Source organism: Amblyomma mixtum, chromosome 1, assembly GCF_055824585.1.
Source record: "Amblyomma mixtum isolate Tamu chromosome 1, ASM5582458v1, whole genome shotgun sequence".
Classification (NCBI taxonomy): Eukaryota; Metazoa; Arthropoda; class Arachnida; order Ixodida; family Ixodidae; genus Amblyomma; species Amblyomma mixtum.
This window is the reverse complement of record NC_143012.1, coordinates 28,508,453-28,533,126: the sequence shown is the minus strand read 5'-3', so window position 1 is coordinate 28,533,126 and position 24,674 is coordinate 28,508,453. Positions and strand designations below refer to the sequence as shown.

At 50.4% G+C, this 24,674-nt stretch overlaps 1 protein-coding gene across 1 annotated transcript; it reads right to left on the bottom strand.

Moving 5' to 3' along the window:
* Positions 1 to 205: 205 nt before the first annotated feature.
* On the bottom strand, positions 206 to 24,093 carry LOC149365875 (microtubule-associated serine/threonine-protein kinase 2-like). The gene is made up of 16 exons (XM_089569361.1): positions 24,078 to 24,093; positions 23,190 to 23,242; positions 22,582 to 22,785; positions 20,347 to 20,508; positions 19,148 to 19,239; positions 17,982 to 18,147; positions 16,961 to 17,133; positions 15,835 to 15,905; positions 14,708 to 14,824; positions 8,063 to 8,385; positions 6,865 to 7,023; positions 5,386 to 5,500; positions 3,505 to 3,641; positions 3,062 to 3,289; positions 2,845 to 2,964; positions 206 to 1,935 (listed from the first exon to the last, which is right to left on the bottom strand). Exons 1-16 carry the CDS (start codon positions 24,091 to 24,093, stop codon positions 1,675 to 1,677), a joined length of 2,397 nt encoding a protein of 798 aa, XP_089425487.1. The 3' UTR covers positions 206 to 1,674.
* Positions 24,094 to 24,674: the final 581 nt, after the last annotated feature.

The window sequence follows — 24,674 nt, the reverse complement described above, 5'->3', positions numbered from 1 at the left end:
ACAAAAAAGACTTGCACTAAATGGTTTCGTAAATAAACCATAGAAAGAAAAAAACGCGACATTACTCAGTAAACGCATTTCATTTTATTCATCACTATCAGGCAAAAAACGAAATTCCTAGATTGTACAATACACATCACTGAACGAAGAAGGTTGTAATGTACACATATCGCGTGAAAATTCCTCAGCTGCATGGTTCTAACTGGTTAAACTTCCCATATGATTTCGTATGGTATCGACTGGTTTCAGATGCGAATAGTTCCGTAAAGCACTTTGAGCATTTAGGATCTTTGTTTACAACAGAGCACACCGAAGACCTCTGTAAAAAGCTTGTTCGCAAAGCACATATCACCAACGTTTAGAAACAGTGCAGCAGTTCACACACACATGGTATACGCAGCTCAGTCATAACTGGTACAGTGGCAGTTCGTTGAACACTGTCCATTGATCCCGACTGGAAATGCGCTGGTTAGTGTCCGAGCCACTCAGTATGCGATTCGAAGATCCTGAACGATCGGCAGTTTCGCCACGTACACTCGAACGAGGTGAAAATGCAGCACTAATTGGAAAATTTGAGTGCACGTACGATACATGCACTGTCTGCAGGTACATCGCGAATTGCACGAAGCGCCGCACAAGCCAGAGTTAATGAAAGCAGCACGAACGAGAAAACAGGTATACAAAGATATTTCTTGAGGGCAGTGTGCAATTTAAAATGCAGCAAGAAGGGGCGATCAAGGCCATATACCGCACATCACCGGTGAATTTTTGTCATCATGCCAGTTGTACGGCGAAGAATGCGGAAATATGCGCAGAAGGCGCTTCTTTGCTCGAATCCCGAAAACGAGTAGGCGAGGAGAACTGGAGGGGACATCTTTAGAATTCAAGGTCTAAATGTCTTAATAAAATCCCGCTGCAGATCGAACTAAGTACGAACATTAAGCATATGGGTCAAATTTGAGTTTAGTAATGACAGTGCAGTTGGAAGTCTGAATTGTGATAAGCTGCGTGAAAACATATTGAGCTAGGACGATTAGGTACACTTGCGCCTTTTACATCGTAAGAACGCTGCCCATATTAACCCCGATATCAACGAAACGGGCCGTTATACTTCGCTAGCCACTTAGCGCGTTGCGTGTGGCTAACCAGTGTAGGGCACTAGCACTGATGTCAGCGAAGCCCAGCACTGTGGCGTCGCGTTGCGGACAAAGCGGCAACTGCGCGTGACGTCACACTATAGAGCGGTGAATTCAAGCAGCCATATCGACAGTGAGCGGAGCGGATTTGGTTAGCCTTTCATAGTTAAGGTCCTAAAATGAATAACGGTTTTCGCACAGTTATGTCGGGTTCACTTGACGCAAACAGCTGCACACGCTTGCATGATGACGTCGATCTCTCCTCAGAATGCTTCTTCTACACTGACAAGAACGCTAAGACCAACCTGCCCGCTAGACCGCTGAGTATGCACGCGTCCACAACTGCCTTCACATAGAGGCTGGCACGGACGACCGCAAGGTGGCGCGAGCAGTGAAAAGATGGCGTCGTCGGCGCGGGTGATCACAAGATGGCGCCAGCAGTGACAAGATGGCGTCGTCGCGTGGCGCGGACGGCCACAACATGGCGCCGACGACCACAAGATGGCGCCAGCAGTGACAAGATGGTGTCGTCGCGAGGTCAGTTGACCTCGGCCGCGTGCGTGGTCCGGCTGGGGGTGTTGGCGTCGGTAAGCGTCTGCTCCTGCAGCCTGCTGACGGCGATGCGTCGCGTCCGCATGGGTGACAGGGGCACGATGGAGAGGCTCACCTCGCGCTTGCCCAGGCTCAGCATCTGAATGACCTGCTCGCGCGTCAGAGACTCGAGCGCCGTGCCGTCCACCATGGTGACCACGTCGCCCGGGTACACCGAACCCTTGCCCGACACGCTCACGTCCGCCCGCTGCGGGGTCAACACAGCGCGCCAATCTAACGATGAATACACGTGCAGGCTGATCATTTAGCGTTACTGCCTTCACCGCAGTGTCCGAATGTTAAACCTCCCCCTAAGCACGCGATTTGCATGTTTGACGAAGGTCGAGGTCTAACACACTGTAATCACTGATTACGCTGTAAGGGAGTAAAAGGCTCAAACAGTCCTCTAGCGTACACTCTGGACACGAGTAGGCATGTATGTTTGCTGTGGAGGCGGTATACACTTTGCCGAAACCTTCGTCATGACGCTGGGTCATACATCTTCGGACGTACGAGGGTTGTTATGATTCCTGACAGGTGTGGCTGGAAAGTTCTAGCTCACAGGCGTCAGTTAATATGGTAACGTCGCGCACAAGATTACTTATATACAGCGAACAATCTTAGTTTGTAAAAACGTGTTGCTAAAGCACCGCTTTTATTTAAAATTAAGACTGTCTTCGCTGGGATCACACCCGTGTTGAGTTTTCGACGTACCCCTCGAGATCTGTATACACCGCGTTAGAATAAGAGCCACAGGAGATCAACGTCATTCACGCGGCATTGTATGCGTTAGCATTACTGGTCCCTCCTGACAGTGGCGGGTGTTGTGATCCAGTCTGTTAATAACCGTGCGACACTCCGAGCCCACTCGCCACTTTCCCCATCCCTCGACTCTTATTGGCGAACGCTTTTTCCCTCTTGCCGCTCGTTGCGTGCCCTCGACTTGACCTCTCTTCACTCTCCTCCTTCCCCCTCCCCATTTATTCTCTTCTTCCCTTTCCCTCTCGCCGTTTCCCCTCTTTTCACGTGCCGATAACGCCGGACACTTTTTGCGCTAACACGGGTTGTAATGCTAACGCATTAAAAGCGGAATTTAAATTCTGAAGGTGATACTGACCGTGAGGACAAAGCATCGCGTGAACTGCTTGGACCTGTCGTCGTAGACGCTGGCGTCGATGAGGCCCAGGCCGTACGGCTCGGAGCCGCTGCACGAGAAGCCGCTACCGCGCACGGCCACCTGCGAGTGTTCCCGCACAAGACACCGAATACCGCGCTAAATGATGCACGTGTACTGAAAAGAGACAGTGGCGCCACCTGGAGGCGTGGATTCGTACCTGCTCCTTGGGCACGGATCGCATTATGGAGAACATGTCCCTTCGCGTGGTGAGGAGGCGGTAGGAGCTGCACGACATCACCGACAACACCATGGTGTCCCCGGTGCGCGAGATGAGTTTGCGCGCCTTGGACAGCGACTCGTTCACCACGGACGTGCCGTCCACGTATAGCACCACGTCCAGCGGAAGCACGGTCGACTTGTCCGCCGGACTGTCCGCCGTCACCGTCTGCGAGTCCACAAACGCGTACTCCTGTGCTTCTGAGCTATACTGCGTCACCGTTTAAAGGGATAGAGACGCCAAATTTCTGTAGTGTATTTTTTGCTTTTGAATCATGCGTAGGGCGTTAGTAAACAGGAATCACCACGTGAAATTCGCCAGCGCTCAGTACCTTACTTATAACTGAATTGTCCGCGATAAGCCCCACCCGGGCAATAACTCACTTCCACGTATATGTAGAAGCTGTCGTCTTCGCCCTTGGCTCGGCGCAAAGAGAAGCCGTAGCCCCAGAATTTGTAGAATTTTCTCTTGCGGAATAGCAGGAGGTCGACCTTTTCGGGGGCATCTCGGCTTTCAGTGGCTGGGAACAAAAAAAAAACAAAAGAACGTTAAAGTCTGAGCGTTAATTCGTACCTCGGAGAAGCGTATGTACCAGTAGTCCGAATGGACGATTAATAGCCCCCCTTTTCGTCCTCACTATGACGGCGGGCGATTTCCGCGGTCCAGCCACACTCTAAATGCGAATACGCTTAAATGGGACTAAAAAGGGAGTAAGCTACCCTCTAGCGCACACCCTTTTATAAAAGGGTGTGTGCTAGAGGACGGCACACTTCCTCTTTACTCCTTTGCGTTTAGAGTATACGTGAATATGAGTCACTTTACTGGAAGAACGGCCGCACACTCCAGACATTTTCATATCCGAAGCAACGTGACATTTGGGGGACACATAGCGCGCTTTAAAGTACTCTAGACACCTATTAAGCATGAAATGCTTTTAGCCCCCGTTGTCGGCAGTGTGGTGACGTCACGCCGAGACCGAGATCCACTCATCCGGGCATTGAAATCCACTTATCCGGGCATTGAAATCCACTCATCCGGGCACTGAATTCCAGTCATCCGGGCACTGAATTCCAGTCATCCGGGCACTGAATTCCAGTCATCCGGGCTCTGAAACGAGAACATCCGGGCACCGTACGAGACTTAACGAGAATTAACGAGACTCTGTAAGCCCTCCTACGCGACCGGCATGCAAGCGCCGGTTGGTCTCCAAAGGAGACAAAAAATAACTGCTGCCAGTGCCTTCTCAATGTTTATCAAGATATCAGTGGAGCTGTGGGTTTGATAATGCACGGAATTATAATTTCCGATTTCTAATAACGCGTGCAAAAAGCACATAAATGCCACGTTACACTTCGTTGACATACGTGATCTCTTAGGGGCTTCGCGCATCGAAGCAAAGCCGCGCAGGCGCACAGGGGCCCGGGGGAGAAGCGCTGCGTTCAAAGGGCAAGGCATCGCGCCGAACGGGTGGTGCCGTTCCTCCCTTCCTTTACGGTGCGGTTCGGGTGTCCACCGAGATGGCAGAGAATTACTGCGCCATTTCCTTTCCTCAAAAAACCTTGCGTTTAAATGGCAAGGCATCGCGCTGAACGGGTGGTGGCGTTCCTCCCTTCCTGTACCGTGCGGTTCGGGTGTCCACCGAGATGACATTAGGCCCGTAAACATTTCATGCTTACTGTACTCTCGTTTACGGGAGAGGCAGAGATTTTTTTAGTTGGTGTTTTCTTTTTTCAAGTGATGCGTTAGACACTAGAAGACATGGGTCACCCCGTGGTGTTCGCCTACGACCGTGAAATTATCACATGCTATCTGATTCGTTCAGCGAATCGAATAGGGATTCTATATTGAAAAATTTCGAACATTCGTGCATCCCTCGCAATAAAAAGATATCTTGCTGCAGCTCACACATTTTGCCCCGAGTTCAAGAAAGAACAAAATTAACGACGAATAACAGTTCTGGACACATCCTTGATCATCGCTGGCGGCCAGCGTTACTGCACCATACTGCGGCGCAGTATTGTTATGATAGTCGTAACCGCGAGATAGTAGGGAGTAACTCTGATGGGGTCCGCTGAGCAGGACAAGGCTGACGCGTCATGTCTTCCCTGTGGGCCTCTTCGTCTGTTCAGTTGCGCCCATCAAAGACATTGTGTGAGTCTGTCCTCTGGACCTCTGTGACACGTGGAGTCTGCAGGGGCCACCGCTGAAACGGAAGCCTCTGCACCGCGAGGAAACAAAAAGAACAGAGGAGGAAGTTTACTCACTGTCGGGCATGCTGTCGGTGGCGGACTTCTGCTGGTCGTAGTGGAGCTCGGAGCTCTCGCCTCCGCTCGAGTTCATCATGTCCGCGTTCACATTCTTGCTGCCTTTTTCCTTTAACTGTGTGCACAGAAGAGAGGAGGAAGAAAGTGGGGAGGGACACTTAAGCTCCGCCTTTAAGTGCATGACGTGATAGCGCTTATGGGCACCCTCACCGGCTCCTCTTGCCACGCATACTCGGACACTGTTTCCGTATTATGTGAAAGAGCACACGACATACATACAAAGCCCCGCTTTCATCGAGCCGAACGTATGTGCGTGCACGGCCGAGGGGCAGCTTGCCTGATTCGCAAACCAAGGTTCCGAGGTTTGATTCTGGGCTGATTACCTCAATTTTCTTTTCAGCGCAATACGTTTGCTTCATATACTTACGTGTGAAAAGTCCTAATGACGTTTGAGTCATGTTGCGACCGTCTAATTGCAAGTTTTCAATGTTTTACGCCATGACCATCTCGTCCAATCCGGCTTTTTCGCAAACGTCGGCGACGACACCAACTACGCCGGGTCCTCAGCTGAACTATGGCGTTAAAAAACTCACTGGACGGTCACTGATGTGTAAAGAGAGATTCAGAGGCAGCTGTTTGCAGCGGTTCATACATTATTGTATATTTATATATTTCTTTTCTCCTCTTTTAAAGCGCGCGTGACGACACTTTGCTGACACTTGTGACGTCAGAGCGCACGGACCGCCCCGCGTGGCGCATCGCAGTGACGTTATGCGTGACGTCACTGCATTCTGACCAATCAGCGTGACGCGGTTACGTTGGTGCCGCAGAACTGGGAAACGTGCCTTTAACTGCTGTAGCTTTAAAAGAGGGGAGGCGGTTAGTACACTTTGAAAGTTATGCATGGTTCATACAGCGTGTTGTTAAACTTTAAAGGTTAGCTAAATTGCACGCAACAAGAATATACTGGAAAGTAGAAGTTTGTACATCCGCCGCCATTGCTCAGTTGGTAGAGCACCTTACGCAACACACCAAGGCAGTGGGTTCTGATCCTACTGGTGAAGTGTGGCTTTTCGGCTACTTTTTAATCACTTATCTCTCACGTTGAAAAATATTACACAAGTAATTTCCTATTGACCTTGCAATGCCACAAATAGAAAACAAATACTCCGCTATGCTTTTCTCGATTTCGGTTACTGTTGGCTTACTTCAAATGTATGTCATAACGAGCCCATCATATCCCCACCACTCTATGCCCATATACACTCTAAACAGAAAGGAGTAAAAAGGGACTAAGCTCTCCTCTAGCGCACTCTCTTTTATAAATGGGAGTTCGAAGGGAGCTTACTCTCTTTTTACTCCCATATAGGTGTATTTGTATTTAGAGTGTAGGGTAACTTCCAGCTTTAGAAGTCCCTCACGTCTGCTCAGCAACGATCGCGTGCTACGGAGAGAGTCGGGTGTGTTAGGTGCACCCACCGCGACCATGAGCTTCCGGAAGCTCTTGGACGCGTAGCACAGCAACGGCTTCTGCATCTCGGGCAGGATGTCGGTCATCTCGTCGATCTGTTGGTGGCGCCGCTCGTCGTCGGGGTCCTGCTCTCCGGATGCCTTCTTCTTGTCCTCCTCGATCAGCTCCTGAAACGTTAATTAATTGCGGCTTTAAAGACGGGTGGGTGTCACTGACAAATATCTCATTCAGTTTGGGTGCACTCAGTGAAATCCTCCTTTTTCAAAAGGCCGTTCTGCGCATGCGCGCCTCTTCTCTTCCAGGTCCACTGTTTGAAAATGAAACCGCCTGCTCCTACTGCGCATGCGCAGTACATGTTAGTGGCACACGCATGCGACAGATGGCGCCAGCTGTCAAGCACACAAAGCACGCACACACTCCAATTCGCAGGCGTAGCTGGCTCCTCGAGAAAGATCGTGCCAGAATCCATCTTCCACGTGCGTTTGTTTTCAATCAGTTGCAGACGAAGTTTCGTCACTCCCCAGAGGGCGTCATATCTTATTAAACAGGCGAATTTTCACCTTCCAGGGGACGATGATCCCTATATCCGCTTTCTTATGCTAACGTATGGTGGCGCCATCTCCCATCTCAGTTGGTGGCGTCCACCAAACTTTCAATGTTTTGAGCAGTCCCGAGTGGTACCTCCTCAGTTTGGACTGGCCAGTGCGCGGGATTTTAAAGCAGAAATGCATTTACCGGCTGCATTTTCACCTCGTTTTAAACTCAAATTTTTGTCCGTCTGGAGTCATTAATTCCTGTGGTGGGGTAATCCAGGCGCAGCACGGGTTAGACCGCTAACCTCTGAAGCAGCGCCCACTGTTGAAGCGGGATCGTTGAGAAAGGAAAGGCGTGATAACGGTTTCACTTAAGGGACTGCTCATATAACAAGTATATAGACAGTCTACAGACTTTTTGTATATTCTATTGCCTTTCTAGAGATATTTCTTTTTGTCTGTCCATAGTCTATAGACTGTCTATAGATAAAAGTCTATTAAGAGTGTATGGCCATAAATTTATAGATTCTCCGTAGACTGTCTATAGTATTTGTATTACCTGTAGGCTATTCTCAAGGATTAGTCTATAGACAGTATATAGACTTTTTAGACGAAAGTCTACGGACAGTTGATAGACCGTCTAAAGAAATTTCTCTTGACGGAGAGTGCTCACCATGATGCTGGGTATGACGCAAAGCTGCTTCTTGTTGTACAGCCTCCGCCAGTCGAAGTCGTCGAAGAAGGGGTGCGTCTTGAGGTCGGAGTAGATGCGCGAGCCCAGCCTCTCGGCGGGGTTCTTGCGCAGCATCCGGTACGTCATGTCCTTGGCGGGCGTCGTGGCCGAGTGGCCGTGCTGGTCCGTGGCCCGGGGCCACTTGAGGGGCGCCGTGATGATGCGCTCGCGCAGCATCTGCTTCGTCTTGCCCCGGAAAGGCACGCGGCCCGTCATCAGCTTGTACATGACAATCCCCGACGACCACCAGTCCACCGAACGCCCTGCGCCCAGAATGATGATGATGATTGCAGACTTTCACGGTGCAAGGGCAGGGGCTGCGGCCGAACAGCACCTTGCAAATAGTCGACACGCGTCTTCAAGGTACATTGTGTCGTCATCATCATCAGCCTGACTGCGCCCAGTACAGGGCAAAGGCCTCTCCCATGTCTCTCCAATTAACCCTGTCCTTTGCCAACTGCAGCCACGGTACCCCCTCACATATCTTAATCTCATACGCCCGCCTAACTTTCTGCTGTCCCCTGCTACGCTTGCTTGGGCTTGTATAAACCTGGAATAAGCGGCCAAGTTGAGCATGCTTTTTGGAATGTTCTTTGAGGGTTGGGTGTGGCGTAATGAGCTAACGTCAGGTATATGGCCTAAAAGCTTATGAGGTGGTGTCAGCTAGGTAGTCTCGAAACGAAGTTCTTGTTGCGATAGGAACTCTAAGGGCCCTCCCTGGCTGCCAAGGTAAAAGTAATTCCAGACACCTGCGTTGTGCTGAGGGGAGGACAGGTGAACGGAATTTAGAAAGCCCACATCTGATAATTTTTTTTCCCGCGCGGTCAACGCTGAACATAAACGACATTCCCTCGAAACATTTCCTGCAGTTTTTCAGCCATATGTGGAGCTACCCGAATTTACTGTACTGCACACTGAAAGGGAGGGGGGGGGGTCCAATTCCTGTGTTACATGTAATTTTAGTTACAGTCTCCTTTCGTAGTCTGAGGCACCAAACTTCGCTCACATGCTGTTGTGTCCCCTTATTGCTTTTGTGTGTGTGCGCCCCCGCATCCTCCTCCTAACGACCACCCGCATCCTCCTCCTAACGACCACTCGCATCCTCCTCCTAACGACCACTCGCATCCTCCTCCTAACGACCACTTGCCCCTCGTCGCACGCTGTCGCCAGATGCCCCCCCATGGTGCGCCCCCGCGTCCTCCTCCTGTTTTGGGAAGCCACTCCCTCCCGTGGACGCTTCTCCGCTCCCTCCTCTTTTCGGGCGGCCAGTTCGGCTCCTGCCTCGGTCGACGCTGGTCGCACCCTCATCGGCTTTAAATAAACGAAGTCTTAAAGTACCGTGTGCGTCTTTCGCTGCATTCAACACAGCGACCGGACACGACAGTGGCGACGAGAAAGTGGATTCGACCCGCGCTACGCAACGCTATTGACAAGCCATGGCTACGCGAGGGTTTCCCAATCAGATACCAGAGTTCAACGGCTCATCGTGGTCATCGTGGGTTGGACGCCTTCAGTTCTACTTTGAAGCTAACAACATCACAGACCCAGCCTTGAAGAGGGCCAACCTGCTGACGCTGTGCGGGGAGCAGACCTACGATACTGTCTGCGCCCTTATTCAGCCAAGCACACCAGCGGCAGTGTCTTACGACGACATCGTAAAAGCGCTGCAAAAGCACTACGACCCAAGGCCATCCGAGGTCTACAGCCGGGCTCGCTTCCAACGACGAGATCAACTGGGAGGAGAAACTGTGAGCGCCTACGTAGCCGCGCTCAAGAAGCTCGCTGCCGACTGCAATTTTGGAACGCTGTCGACAACAGCTACCGGGCAGGAGGGAGACGCAGCTTCTTCTGCTAACACCACCATGCTTCCCTTGGACGTGATGTTACGCGACAGATTTGTGTGCGGACTGAGTGACGAGTCACTGCAGCAGCGCCTGTTCGCTGAGAAGGACCTCACATTCAGCAAAGCTTACGACATCGCCGTTCGAGCGGAGAGCGCCGGTCACCAGCAGAGAGGGATTCGCCGGAACACCGAGCCGGTACACCAGACAAGCAACCAGGTGCGCAAGCCTTCTGTTGTTGTAAAATCGGTCAAAAAGGCACAACGCTGCTGGCGGTGTGACGACCAACACAACCCCCAGGGATGTCGATTCCAGTCAGCCACGTGTAATTTTTGCCACAAGCGAGGGCATATCGAAAGAGCATGCATTACGAAACGGAGACTTGCCAAGATAAAGTCACCTTCCCAGCCTAATCACAGCGTCAACGCCTCAGAGAATACGCCGCTATCTGATCTCCATGGAGCAACATCAGCAACACCATCTGTGTTGTACGACCTGAACACCATGAATCTCGGCACGCGACCGAGGATTTTTACAGAAGTAAGCGTACATCACCAGCTGATTAAGTTCGAGGTGGACTCCGGCGCAGCCTGTACTCTGATCAGTGAGGACACGTTCCGAACTTCATGGCCATCTGACGCACCCGCCCTGCAACAAGACGACACGCACCTGCGAACGTGGTCAGGACAGAATCTGCCACTATTGGGCTCTGCCAACGTGCAGGTTAACTACAACGGCCAGACCCATACGCTACCTCTGCTTGTTGTGAAGGGCACAGGATCAAGCCTTCTAGGGAGAAACTGGTTTTCTCCACTAGGCGTGATGATATGCGGCATACACCAGACGCCGAGCCAGAACATGGTTGAGCAACTGCAAGAGAAATACGAAAGAGTATTCTCGGAAGAGATTCCAGGAAACGAAGGGCCCCCGGTCACACTGGAGTTGTTGGACAACGCGCAACCCAAATTTCTGAAGGCCAGGCCGGTGCCGTTTGCTCTCCGAGATTCAGTTGAAAAAGAGTTGGACAAACTGGAGCAGCAAGGTGTCATCGAGCCGACGCAGCATTCAGAATGGGCCACACCACTTGTCGTAGTTCGCAAGAAGAACGGAACCATACGCCTCTGCGGAGACTACCGGAGCACCGTCAATCTTGCGACTAAAGCGTCCTCTTACCCGCTACCGACACCTGAAGAAGTATTCAGTGTACTACGTGGCGCAAGAGTCTTCAGCACATTGGACCTCACCCAGGCGTATCAGCAGCTGAAGGTGAGCGAGTCAACTGCTGAATTATTCGCATTTAACACACTGAAAGGCTTGTACAAAGTCAAGCGACTGCCTTTTGGCGTAGCTGCAGCCCCGGCCATATTTCAAAAATTCATGGAGACAGTGCTTCAGGGCATCCCAGGAGTTTGTGTCTACCTTGACGATGTCATCATCAGTGGCACTTCCACTGAAGAGCATGCAGTGCGCCTAGAGCTCGTTCTCGAAAGGCTAGCAAACGCTAATTTGTGCATAAGCAAATCGAAGTGCTGTTTTGCGGTGCCAGAGGTGCAATTTCTGGGACACCGAATTGATGCGGAAGGCATTCACCCTACCGAGGACAAAGTGCGAGCGATCACAGAAGCACGAGCTCCAACAAACAAGCAGGAGCTACAGGCTTTTCTCGGACTCTTGACGTTCTACGACCGGTTCTTGGAACAAAGAGCTACCGTGGCCAACGACTTATACCAACTCCTTCGGAAAGATGTGACATGGACATGGTCGCCACGCCATCAGCAGTCATTCGATGCCCTGAAAGACCTGATTCGAAGATGTACAGTCCTCCGCCACTACGACGAAAGGAAGCCTCTGCTTTTGGCTTGCGACGCATCACCGTACGGAGTCGGCGCGGTTCTATCGCAAACTGACGAGCAAGGAAGGGAAGCTCCCATCGCCTTCGCCTCACGTACGTTGTCGCAAGCAGAACGCAACTACGCGCAACTTGACAAAGAAGGGCTAGCCATCGTCTACGCGGCGACACATTTTCACCAGTACATTGCCGGCCGGAAGGTGACCTTTATAACCGATCACCGACCGCTATTGGGCATTCTGGGACCACAAAGGCCTATGCCACCAACTTTGTCTCCGCGAATGACACGTTGGTGCATCAAACTCTCAGCGTACGACTACGCTCTGGTCTACCGCAATGGGAGTAAACATCAAAACGCCGATGCGCTAAGCCGTCTGCCACTAGACGCAACTGTTGACGAACCATTTCCACCAGGAGACGTTCTGATGTTCGAAGCACTGCCAGAACCTCCGCTTACAGCAGGCACAGTTGCAGCATCTACGCAGAAGTGCGCAGCTCTCCGGCTAGTTTACACAGCTGTTCAACAAGGCAACGTGCATAAACTCAAAGGGGACAACTTCGACGCTTACCGCAGGCGAGCTACAGAGTTGAGCACCCATCGCGGCTGCATCATATTTGGGTCCCGAGTTGTGATGCCGAGAGAACTACGCGCACAAGCTATGTCTCTCATCCACGCCGGACATCGGGGCATCGTTGCAATGAAAAAGTGTGCCAGAAGCTACATGTGGTGGCCTGGCATTGACAACGACATCGAAACAGTGGTGCGAGAATGCAAGCCTTGCCAGAGCAGCCGGAGCGCCCCGCCGAAAGCTCCTGTCCCAGAATGGGAAAAGCCAGACACACCATGGCACACACTGCACATTGATTTTGCAGGACCAATTGAGGGCTGCACTTTCCTTGTGGTCGTAGATGCCTACACAAAGTGGCTTGAGATAAGGCAAATGGGACAGACGACTTCGGCAGCAGTCATTGACAACCTCCGATCACTATTTGCAACGTTCGGCCTGCCGCGCAAGGTAGTGTCGGACAACGGAACACCGTTTGTGTCTGCGGAGATCCTCAAGTTTTATCGCGACAACGGGATCTCATCAGTTACATCGGCCCCCTACCACCCAGCGACAAACGGACAAGCCGAGCGCTACGTAGCCGAGCTAAAACGCGCCCTTGAAAGAGATCAGACAGGCTCGCTGCAGCGCCGCCTTGCGCGCTTTCTCTTCAAGCAGCACACGACGGTTCAGAGCACAACAGGCGAGACCCCCTCGAAAATGATGTTCGAGCGTGAAATGCGAACCCAGCTCACAGCCATCCTCCCCGAGCCAAAGGCAGAGACGTTCCGGGAAGAAAAAGCAATTCCGCGCTGCGGCACGCTTAATGAGGGGCAGCGCGTCCTCGCCCGACAGTTTCTGAAAAAGCCACGCTGGGAGGAAGCTACAATTGTCAGACGCATAGGCCTGCGCTCTTGGCTCGTCAACATACATGGCACAGTAGCACGCCGACATCTCAACCAGCTGCGTAGATTTACGACGCCGTCTGAGAGCTGTCCGCCAGCGGAGAGAACACGTGCACCATCTTCCCACATAGTCTGGCACCTCTTCCCGGAAGAAGAGACTTCGCCCAGGACAGACCTAGGAGACACAGCGAACAACAGCCAGCCTACAAGTGTTTCTCCCCCGAGCGCACAAAGCCAGCGCGCCTCCACGCGTGAGCGCCGACCCCCTGCACGATACCAGGCAACTTTCTAAGGGGGAAGGAAGTGTTGTGTCCCCTTATTGCTTTTGTGTGTGTGCGCCCCCGCATCCTCCTCCTAACGACCACCCGCATCCTCCTCCTAACGACCACTCGCATCCTCCTCCTAACGACCACTCGCATCCTCCTCCTAACGACCACTTGTCCCTCGTCGCACGCTGTCGCCAGATGCCCCCCCATGGTGCGCCCCCGCGTCCTCCTCCTGTTTTGGGAAGCCACTCCCTCCCGTGGACGCTTCTCCGCTCCCTCCTCTCTTCGGGCGGCCAGTTCGGCTCCTGCCTCGGTCGACGCTGGTCGCACCCTCATCGGCTTTAAATAAACGAAGTCTTAAAGTACCGTGTGCGTCTTTCGCTGCATTCAACACAGCGACCGGACACGACACATGCCTAGAATTCTCCAGCCTCCCCTAGAGTGCTCCGCCTCTTAGCCAGGAGACCGAAAATTCATGTAGGGCCAGGAGTACGTGTCACTCTACTAGAATCCCTGAACCGCCTAGAGTCATTGAGCCGTATGGCCCAAGACATATGCAGCACCGTAGGCTGTACGTGCGTGTTACTCTACCTAAATAATTGGCCCCTTTATAGTATTGGTAGTCGGCTCAATACCCATGTAACGTCCTAGGTGGCTTGGGCCATCTGTCACTTGGACATCGGCCCCATGAATCACACTGTTGTGCAGGGCCCATTCACGATAGCGTCCAAAATAATGGCCGTTTTAGATAACACTGTCGTTGCACCACGGGTGGACGCTGCAGAGTTTAAGGTAGGACAGTGTTACAGCCGTCTACTGCACAGAAAGCGCCCTGTACGGACATCGCCTGTGGAACATTTGGGGTGCCCTGCGAGGATTTGTATACGTCTAAAAAAATTAATTGAAGCAGTGGGCTCGCGCCGCTAACTGGTGTGCAAAATCCGTTATGTTCCACATACGAGAGAGATGCATTGTCGCTGGTCATCGCCGCGGTTCGGAATTGTTATGGGCACCGAACGATTGTGCCAAAGCGTATACCTAGAGTGAATGCATTCAGACAGCGTGTTTGGGCTGCCTCGAGTTCGCTGCAAACCCTGGAAGTGTATGGTGTTTCTACATAATGTAAATTGAGTTTCCGTGCATTTCTGCGCTTCCATTCAATGTCTACCGCGCCCTTACCGTACGGCCGCCTCTTGAGTATCTCCGGTGCCATGTACGGGATGGTACCCGCCGATTCACCGTCGTTGAATTCAAATGGCGTTCGCTTGAAGTAGTGCCTCAGGATTCGCTTGGAAACTGCAGTTGGAGAAAAACGGTCAATCGGAATAAGCACTGAACGGAGACGAAAGCGAATTCCGCTGTATACCAGACATTGGTGCGTAGCTACGAGCCAAGAGCCTTCCAGTCGAAAAGTAAATAACGCAAGTGTTTAATGTGGCCCAACGCAGAGACGCTAAATGAAATCTTTACTGTTTGACTTACTGCCATTAGTATACTGGCACCACCCCATATGCAGTGCCTTCCGATTAGAAAGGTAAATGTCGCAACCTGCTACTCTCGAACCTCGCAATAACGAAACGCTTTATAACGAAGGAATGACGATTTCCCTTGGAAGTTCGGTGAACATGGGCTATAACGAAGCGGCTATTAGGAAGTATTCGCCGGGCCCCGTCAACTTCGTCATAACGAGGTTCAACTGCATATACGTCAGTATAGACGATAGGGAAGCATGCCGTTTGGTATAAGCGGAGATAAAAAAAAAACTGTATGTGTCTTTCGATGAGTTAAGCTGTGCTTCTTTGGGGGACGTTGCCCTGTGAGCAGTGACGTCACATGCCGTAACCAAATATTCCCTGTATTATACCAGAAAAATCTCATTTTATGCCCTATTTCCCTGCACCAGCTTGAAAAACTTTGCCATTTTGTAAAAAAAAGTGAGACAGTTTCCGTTCTTACTATTCTCTTAAATACCATAAAAAATAATTTTCTCCAAATTTTACCCTGAAATTCTCCGAAAAATGGAAAATTCGTCGAATGGAGGATCACACTGTCTGTGAGGGCTGCGCGTGCTTAGCGACGGTTATTTCAGCGGTTCAGGAGATGCACCCAACACTGTTCTCTCATTTGAGCTGGGCCACGGTGCTTCTGGCACCGAGAGCTGGGCGTTTGGACGGGTTACTTAAGATGCGAGGGCTTCTGTAAAATTTGTTCGATACGCGGAATGTCGCTATTGTTTTCGCGGGAATATAGTTCGATGACCCGTAGACCCTCCGGGACTCTTGCTTCAGGGATATATGCATACTCACAGTGACCGTGGCAGACCTTGGTCGTGTCGAAGTCGATTACCTTGACCCTGCCGCCGGGCATTATCAGCATGCTGCATGATCGTCCACCAATGATGGAGAGGGAAAGATAAGAAAAAGAGTGTGCGTGTCAATTTTTGAATACGCACACTTGCGTGTATGAACTTTGTATGTATTTAAGAAATATCAGAATTGATTCAAATTAAGTTTCCTTTCCGGGACAAAGCACTTCGATGAGCCGAGTTTTATGCCAAGACTGCATGACGTTTAGTGGCAATGGAGTTTTACGTGCCAAAGCTGAGAGAGCGGTGATGAAGCCCGCTATGGCCGAGGGCTCTCCTGGTTAACTTCAGCCAGTTGAGATGGTTTGTAGCATCTACGAGAATCTCGGTACACGGCAGTTTTCAGATTACGCCTCCATCGGAACGTGGTCGCAGTAAATGGATTCGAACGCGCGACCTAGTGCTCCGAAATGAACGCCAAGCCACTAAGCCCTGTCATCGGTTACAAGAAATGCTGCATGGAATACGCTATGCAATCATTATGCCATCATTGCTCGCTTCCTGAACCTACTGATCATCCCTATATGAAGTTTACTTCAGGAATGAATTTTAGGCTACTGAATAAAAGACGCTTGGGTGCTACTGATCACATGCGCATTTCTTCAGCGTGAATGCACATAATCGCCTCTTCGGCTTATACGAATAACACTTGCGCAGTTCGAATGAAGGCGGGACAGTTAAAAAAGCATAAACTGATGCTATCATCAGCGGAGTTCGCTTCAGGGCATGCCTCTAATAGAAATGGAGGTTGCACGGTATGAGTAAACCATTTGCTGTGCTCTGTCCAGAAGCAATGTACTCCTTTATAACAACTCCACTCTAAACAAAGGAGTTAAAAGGGAGTGAGCTGTTCTCTAGCGCATCCCCTTTTATAGAAAGGAGTGCGCTTGAGGAATCCCATGTAGGCGTATTCGTGTTCATAGTGTGTTTACTCCAGAAAAAGGAGTTCAATGAAAGGCGGACATTTGCATTTTGATGGAGTACAACAGGATGGTACTCCCCTCGATCGAAAAAAAGTGCAATTTACTCCCTCGAAAGTATATTCGGTGGGAAGAGAGTGTGCTCACTTGGAGACCTTGATGTCCCTGTGGAGGAACCCCCGCAGGTGCATGTGCTCGACGGCGAGTATGAGCTGTGCCATGATGATCTGCACGGCGTCGATCTTGAGGTACTCGGCCTTGGTCACCACCCGCTGCAGGTCCAGACCCGGGATGTACTCCATTATGGTCACGTACGCCTCCTGCCGGCCACAGTTATCCCTCACCAACCGCCGCCTTTACTGGGGACCCATCCGATTTCTAGCAGGCTGTTACTATCGTATGTTTATACCCGATGTCCATATTTCATACATTATCCTGTGCTCTTTAGTATGGCCCTCCAGGCTCTTATGCCCGTTTTCTTTTATTTTGCTCATATGCTACAAGCCTTCCAGTTGTTTCACAGATAGTTACATGTGATTTTGCATTACTGTATCGCTGCTTTCTCTTTGTTTTATGTTATAACTTAATCATACCATACAATTAAATTGCATTATGCATGACGCGCCCCCTTCTTCGCTATACACTGCTAGACTGCTTTACGTCCTGTGTCTTCGACATGTGTGGCTGCATAGACCTTTTCACGTTTGCCTTTTGGCCGCAGCGTTATTTCGTCTAGGCTGTGCCAGCAGCGTTCTGATTGGCGGATTTCATACAGACATCTACTGCGCATGCGTAGATGAGTCCAACACGCACGCGCGCTCTATCAAGGTGTAAACGGTGAAAATGTTTACACTCAGCCTCTACGTGTAGTGGTTGTGCACGGGATGGCCACGCTGAGGAAGGTGTTCGCCTTGACGCCTCACGTAAACAAGACAAACAAAAAATATTTTACGGAAAAGTTGCATAAGGTGTTCTAGGGATATGAAGAACGTTTTTCGATCTCGCGGCCTTGTCAACTCAAGGAAAACAGGCTTCCACAAGGCTTAGTACTCGTCACGTGGTCTGGTCAGTCGCCTATAGCATCTGCTGAAGCGAGAACTTAAAGCGAATCGATCTTGGCTATCGCCCATAAAAGTCGCAGATCGTCCGGAGTTAAGTGTGCACGTACCTTTACGCAGTAGCACGAGTAATATTTGACGAGGAACGGGTTCCTGATGACCGCGGCGACCACCTTATCCATGGCGGCCTGCTTATGGCGCGCGAACCGGTCCATGTTGACAAGCTTCAGGGAGGCCTCGAAACCCACCGGCTTGTAGCGGGCCAGGTACACGGCTCTGCGAACACAGTGCCAGATGAAGAAGCGCCGACTCCGTTTAAGTTTGACACCTGAACTCGTGAAGGGAAGGGGACACGAACTCGCGTTCAGACTGAGCTGTTCGGTGACGTGTTCATGTACAGGGTCGTTCGTTCACGTGTCCAGTGATCAAGCTCCACTGAACATATATATCAGCCAGTTCAGTTCAATTCCGTACTAGTTTGGACAAGTTCTGTCGAATTGTTAGCACAAGACCGAGGCCTTCCTCCATTACAGTTAGTGTTCCAGCCTCCTGTAATCTTAAAATATCCTGTCACACTAGCGTTAGGTTATTAGCCATGAGCACGAATTAACCGCCGTGACGTCATGAAAATCAATCCACCATTGGCTGGAGGGCCTCCTTTGAGGGGTATCTGCGGGTTCGTTCTTTGCGCTGTATTCGAATATAGCAACTATAGCGAGAGTGCTACTTTTTGTCGCCTCGAAAGTAAGAGATCACCATGCATTATCCCAAATCAGCATAACAGCCCCAAACATTAGAGTACAGTGCTCAATAAAAGTTTCTGGGCCTATTCACGTGTTCCCGGAATAAAGGTAATCTAATGTTTGGTATATTGATTTATTGGGGGCTTAACGTTCCGAAGCAACTCAGGCTATGAGGGACGCCGTAGTGAAGGGCTCCGGGAATTTCGACCACCTGGTGCACGTTAAAGAACTCCAGGTGGTCGAAATTTCCGGAGCCCTTCACTACGGCGTCCCTCATAGCCTGAGTCACTTCGGGACGTTAAACCCTAATAAACCAATAAACCAAACATTAGAGTTCCTTTATTCCGGGAACGCGTCCAGAAACTTTTATTAAGCACTGTACTCGGCAGCAACGATGCCTTGTTAGTTCCTACTCCGGGAACGCGTGAATAGGCCCAGAAACTTTTATTGAGCACTGTACTCGGCAGCAACGATGCCTTGTTAGTCACATGCTTCCGAACAAATGAAAAAACATAAGAGTAAACGTAACGCACCCAAAGCCCCCGGCGCCGAGCAGCTTGACGTTCTCGAAATCGCGAATCTTCGGGATGTACGTTGCGAACGGAAGGGTCTTAGGGAGGTCCATCTGCGCGAAAGCGGTGCACAATGAAGAGGCAACCCCCCATAACGAAGAGTGGAACGGCGTGCTGAGGGATACAAGGAAGTTAAGTCTGCGCCGATGCAAACGTTTCTTCCATGAATGTAAACCGGGAATCGCCGATCCCTTTCGCTTTCGGTATATAGTATAATTCGATGTGGCGCATCACACATGCATAGCGGCCCACGACGGCGTCCTCATTGCTGATGGTTCCTTCTCACTGTAAACAACGACAGCTGTTGTAGCTTGGGTTTAGCCATATGGCCCTTTCCAGGAGCCGTCGGGAACAAGTAGATTCTTTAAGAGGGCACAATGTGTTTGGGTGCTCCGCTTGCTAAGGGCACGGACGCTCAGGAAAGGTGCCGCACGGTCCCTTGCCAAACTGCGCCTTGTGTACCGTGACGTGAACTTTATCGTAGCGACTTTTTAAAAGAATTTTCCCGCTTCAACCGCTGGCTTGTTGCCGCAGGCGGGTATTCGAAACTCCTGAAAGTCTTTTCAGCGCAATTTCCGACTTTAACGAGGAACAGCCCTTTTTACTCTATCGGTTCTTTTTCTGTGGAACACCGCATTTCACTCGAATCACGTTTTTTTTTTCCCCCGCACGAAGCACACCTACACATTGTTTGCACAGCGAGAACTTCATACAAAAGACGATACGTATACTTTCGCCACTGAGCAATAATCATAGAACATGGGCTTGAAATCGTCAACGTCAGGAAAGGAGCCAGCGTTGAGCGTCATCGATGTGCACCGCATATCAATAGCATTTATACTGTCGTTTTGGCAAGAATGCCCAGTGTAAGAGTTATTTTTAGAGTGACAGTGTAAAATAAGAGTAAGAGCGTTTTTGTAAAGGTTCCAGTATAAAATACCCTATAAAAGTGCAAAACGCAGGGGTGAAAGAGTATGCGTAAGGGAGCCGCGATGAGGGAGTATAATCCGTTGAATCGTAAAAAAAAAAAAAAAACGCTATAGGTCTGACGCGCGGGTGTGTAAGGGAGTATAGACTAGGAGCAGAAGCGAGGGAGTATTGAGGGAGTATAGCCCCTTTAGATGCTGTCCGGATGCTTCTCCCCCGGGAACTGCTCTTGCCTTGTCCATGCGCGCGTTGATGGAGTCGGCGATGGCGACCCAGTCGGTGACGGGCACGTCGCACATGCGCTCCAGCGTGCTGGCCACCTCGCCCACGATGATGACGAGCTTGCGCATGTTCTCGCCCTGCGCCTTGGCCACGTCCGGGTCCCGCTTGATGCACTGCGAGCCCCACGCCGTGCCAGTATACACTTCTTATACGCCCGGCAATCCCGGATCGACGATATGCTTTTCCCGCCACGTGCCACGTGGCACGTGGGAGCAAGCAAGTCATGCTGTCCACATTTCCTGCCCGAAGCAGTGAGCACTGCTTGCACATGTGGAGAAAATGGGTGCCGCCGCCATACTAGATCCCCTCAACACACTGGATTAGCAAAGTCAGTATCAAAATTTTTTTATGGGCTAGTCGGTGGTTCATCTTAAGGAAGGTAAAATCAGCGCAAAAAAAAAACGGGGACACAAGATAGACACAACCAACAGGACTGGCGCTGAACTAACGACTGAAATTTTAAAGAAAGAAATCATGTTTCTGGATGGTAGCATTGGTTAGCCGCCTTTGTGCTTTTAGGTTTTCTCTTTGCAGGGTGCCTTGTCTTTCCTTACTGCTTTCTCTCACTTCCTTGTCGCTGTTTTCACTACTCTTTTTTTTTAGGGTTTCACTTCTGTTTTTGCCGGGGGCCCCTGGGGTGTTATTTCTTTGTTTTACTTTCACGCGTTTGACTCGGCGTTTGCCACGCTACTGACTTCAGTGTCTCAGTCTTTCATACGAGATTACATCCTCTTGTGTTATTTTTCATGATTCATCCGGTTTTTTAAGTAGTTGCACATGCCTTCTCGTGAGTATCGGGTTGTGTGATATCCATTGGAGTGGTTTGATGCTGGCATTATATAATCTTATGGCGAGTCATTATCGTCTTGGAATTGTGATGGCCTGTTTGTATTTAAAGCTCTGCCGTTTTCAATAAAATTTCGGTCGTTAGTTCAGCGCCAGTCCTGTTGGTTGTGTCTCTCTTGTGTCCCCTTTTTTTTGCGCTGCTTTTACCTTCCTTAAGAAAGTCAGTATGCGCTTTACCCCCCAGAATGCATAACGCATGCGCAGTCGCGCCATGGACGTAGACACTGGGTCCCGTTTACCTATAGTCAGCGCCTACAGAAAAAAAATGGAGGGGACACTTCAGCTCCGCCTTAGGGGTATGACGTAGGATAGCATAATGGGTTAATTGGCTAATAGCATGATAATGGGGGAGACGTAGAAGGTAGAGGAGAAGCGGTAGCCTATTTCAGTTTATTTGCGTCGTTGACGTGTCACGTAGGACTAGCAACGTTATGACTCCAGCACTCACGACAGAGATGACAAAAATTCCCTGTCATGCTTGAAAAAAAAGTGGTTACGAATTAAGGGGGTGCCTTTAGGTAAACCAAGAGGTATGTAAGGAGCTCACTGGTCGCATCGTTGTGCACGTACGCTACATATATAAAGGCACCTTTCCTTTAGAATAAATAATAAACCTTAAAGCTTGGATCAAGACATAGAAAGAGGGTAATTCAATGAAAGCAAAGGTGGAGAGGTCGGCCGGCGGTAAGGTGACCCTGGTCTGCTACTCCGCACTGGGGAAGGGGGAAAGGGAAAGTAAAAGGAGAGTTGGGGTGCGAATGGAGCGCGATGATGTCATAATACAATGAATTGCTTCCATTGGTCTGAGTTAGAGGAGACTACGCACACACTGGGTGGCACTCATCGCGCGAGTTGTCTCCAGGCAACCAACTGCTCTCTACTAAGGTTTTTGTGGGGAGGTGGGTAGGTCCTCCTGAAGGCTCGTTGGTGTACATACCCCAATCTGAGTTTACTAAGGAAAATCTATCCTTCCACATATGAAAATGCCCGCTATGCGGTGAACACCCAACGCTTTACCACGTTACATGGGCCTGTCAGAAAATGCAGGCAGCGCCGATAAACACCACACCAACACCGGAGCAGTGGGAGGCTGCGCTGTCCAGCTCGAAGCCTGAAGAGCAGCTCAAGCTGATCGACAGGGCTCGCAAGACTGCAAAGGCCACTGGGGCCCTGGACTGAGGGCTCCACCTACGCTGAGAGAACCCTTGTAACAATAAAGTTTTTCATTCATTCATTCATTCATTCATTCATTCATTCATTCATTCATTCATTCATTCATTCATTCATTCATTCATTCATTCATTCATTCATTCATTCATCGCGCGTGTGCACTCAATTACCATGCTGTGCAGGCTGATGAGGTTCTCGACCATGCTGCGCATGTCCTGGTAGGTGATGAGCTGCTTGTTGATCTTGAGCAGGCACTCCTGCGCGTGCAGCACCAGCTCCTCCTCGCAGAAGTGCGTCAGCGGGTCCCGCAGCAGCGACACCTTGCTCTCGCGCTTGATGAACACCTCCAGCAGCGTGGTGCACGTCTTCGGGATCTGCGCCCGCGACCGCTTTCTCTTTACCCCACTGACGCCCGGTGCGACACGCGTAGCCGAACGTTAAGCTGTATACCAGCGGATGTAAAGTACACCTTCTTTGACCTGTCCCTTAGGTCCAAACCCTGAAAGCTTCCTTACCTTAGTAAGGAAGCCTTCACTGCAATGAAGCCCCCTCATGTCAGTCTGGAAGCTTTCTTACTGAGGATCCCTAACCAAAGTCATCCTTGGTACATCCTCTGAGTGAGACAGCTATAGTAGCTGCCTTCATGCGTCCTTTCGTCGCTCCTGGCCCTAGTGGAGCGCTTCACCTCACTACTTTTTTTTTTTTTTTAAGAAAGTTGACCCTAGCGCTGGTTGGTTTTTACTTGCACCAGGACCCGCGCGAAATGCAGTGAACTCACCCTAGGGAAGAGCGTAGTCAGAGTCTTCGCACACTGCTTGCCTCTTTCAGGGACTGAAAGGAAATAATGTGTGGGCAGACATCGTTAATGGAGCGCGCTCTTTTCGGCTGTAGTAAAAATAGCTGTAAAGGAGTATAGAACCCTTTGCTGGGCTACTTGGTTCATTCTGACATAGTATAAAGCAGCGCGAATGAAGGTCTCCGAGGGCGGAATGAAGGTGGGACAAGGAACAGCGCAGATCCCACGACTGATGTTCTCTATTGAGCGAAACGAGCACAATATATAGTAAGGTAGTGGCAGAGCTAATCAGATCCAGTCAAAGTTTGTCCTGTCCCATCTTCGTTTCGCTTTCGGGCACCTTCATTCGCGCTGCTTTACTTATGTTAGCCGTAAAGACTAATGTAACGAAGTTTGAAGTGCTGCTTCGCAAGTTCCATGCCAGATTTATGCTTGTAATAAGAGAAAGAAGTGGCTATACTATGCCAGCAGTGGACCGAACACCTGTCGGGTTAGGCTGTCGGCAATGTTGGTTGATTGGCTCGCTCTAGTCACGTGAAATGGAAAAAGAAAACGGGACAAATAATTACTTGTTTCTCCTGTGAGCGTGTCGCCTTTAGGTAGCTCTCTGAGATTCTGACAGTGCCTTTTCATTGCTTATGTGCCGTCATGTGACCGGAATAAGCCAATGGGGTCAAATTGCCAGCAAAGTTCCTTGCGGGCTATTTTGCCGGCTGCCGGCACAGTGGTCTCGTTCATAAGTGAAACTTATTTTACCACTCTAACAGTCATAGACAGCTAACTGCGATATGCAAACGCCGTTGTGCCACATGCAGTCGTTTACATCTCTGGCTCCGCATCACAGGTAAACAGATATGAAAGGGAACTCACGTGACTTTTCACCCATCGCGGCCAACAAGCAGCAGTTGCTGGATACGCCGAGGAGACCTCAGCGCGCTGATCAGATAATTTCTGACCCTCAGTAAGGAGCAGCGTCGAAGAACAATACCTGGATCGAGGAGCCCGTGCCAAGGAATAGCATGCACGCGCAAACGTTCGGTCTTTCTTTTTTTTTTCTTGCTTCAATTCTTTTTCTCCCTTAGCAGAAATGACACATACCCACGTGGGGGGATGGTGATGATGATGATGATGTCCTCAGGCTGAATGGCACATACCCACGGCGGGGGATTGGCCAAGGTGCATTGCGGATACAGACGCACTCATGCGCAAGGAGTGGAGTATGTGGATAATTCTGCGACTTAAAACTAGAATTTGTACAAAAAAAAACAGGAAAAGAAAAAGCAGTGAATTCTCATTCTAGCCGAGGAATTCTCTCTGTGCTTTTCTTCTTCTCTATATAGCAATGGCGTCTTCCTCGCACCGACTTGCGCCGAATGTATGTGAGGCCTCGGCGTGTATGAAAAAACCACCTATAGCAGTCCCCCTTACTTGTGCTGACATGTCTTATCCCCACGTAATGACAATGCA

Coding starts and splice junctions, on each gene's coding strand:
- LOC149365875 (XM_089569361.1), bottom strand. Junction 17,134..17,981: donor ACTCGTGCTACTGCGTAAAG/GTACGTGCACAC, acceptor TGTGGCCGGCAG/GAGGCGTACGTGACCATAAT. Junction 8,386..14,707: donor ACTCAAGAGGCGGCCGTACG/GTAAGGGCGCGG, acceptor TTCTGGGCGCAG/GGCGTTCGGTGGACTGGTGG.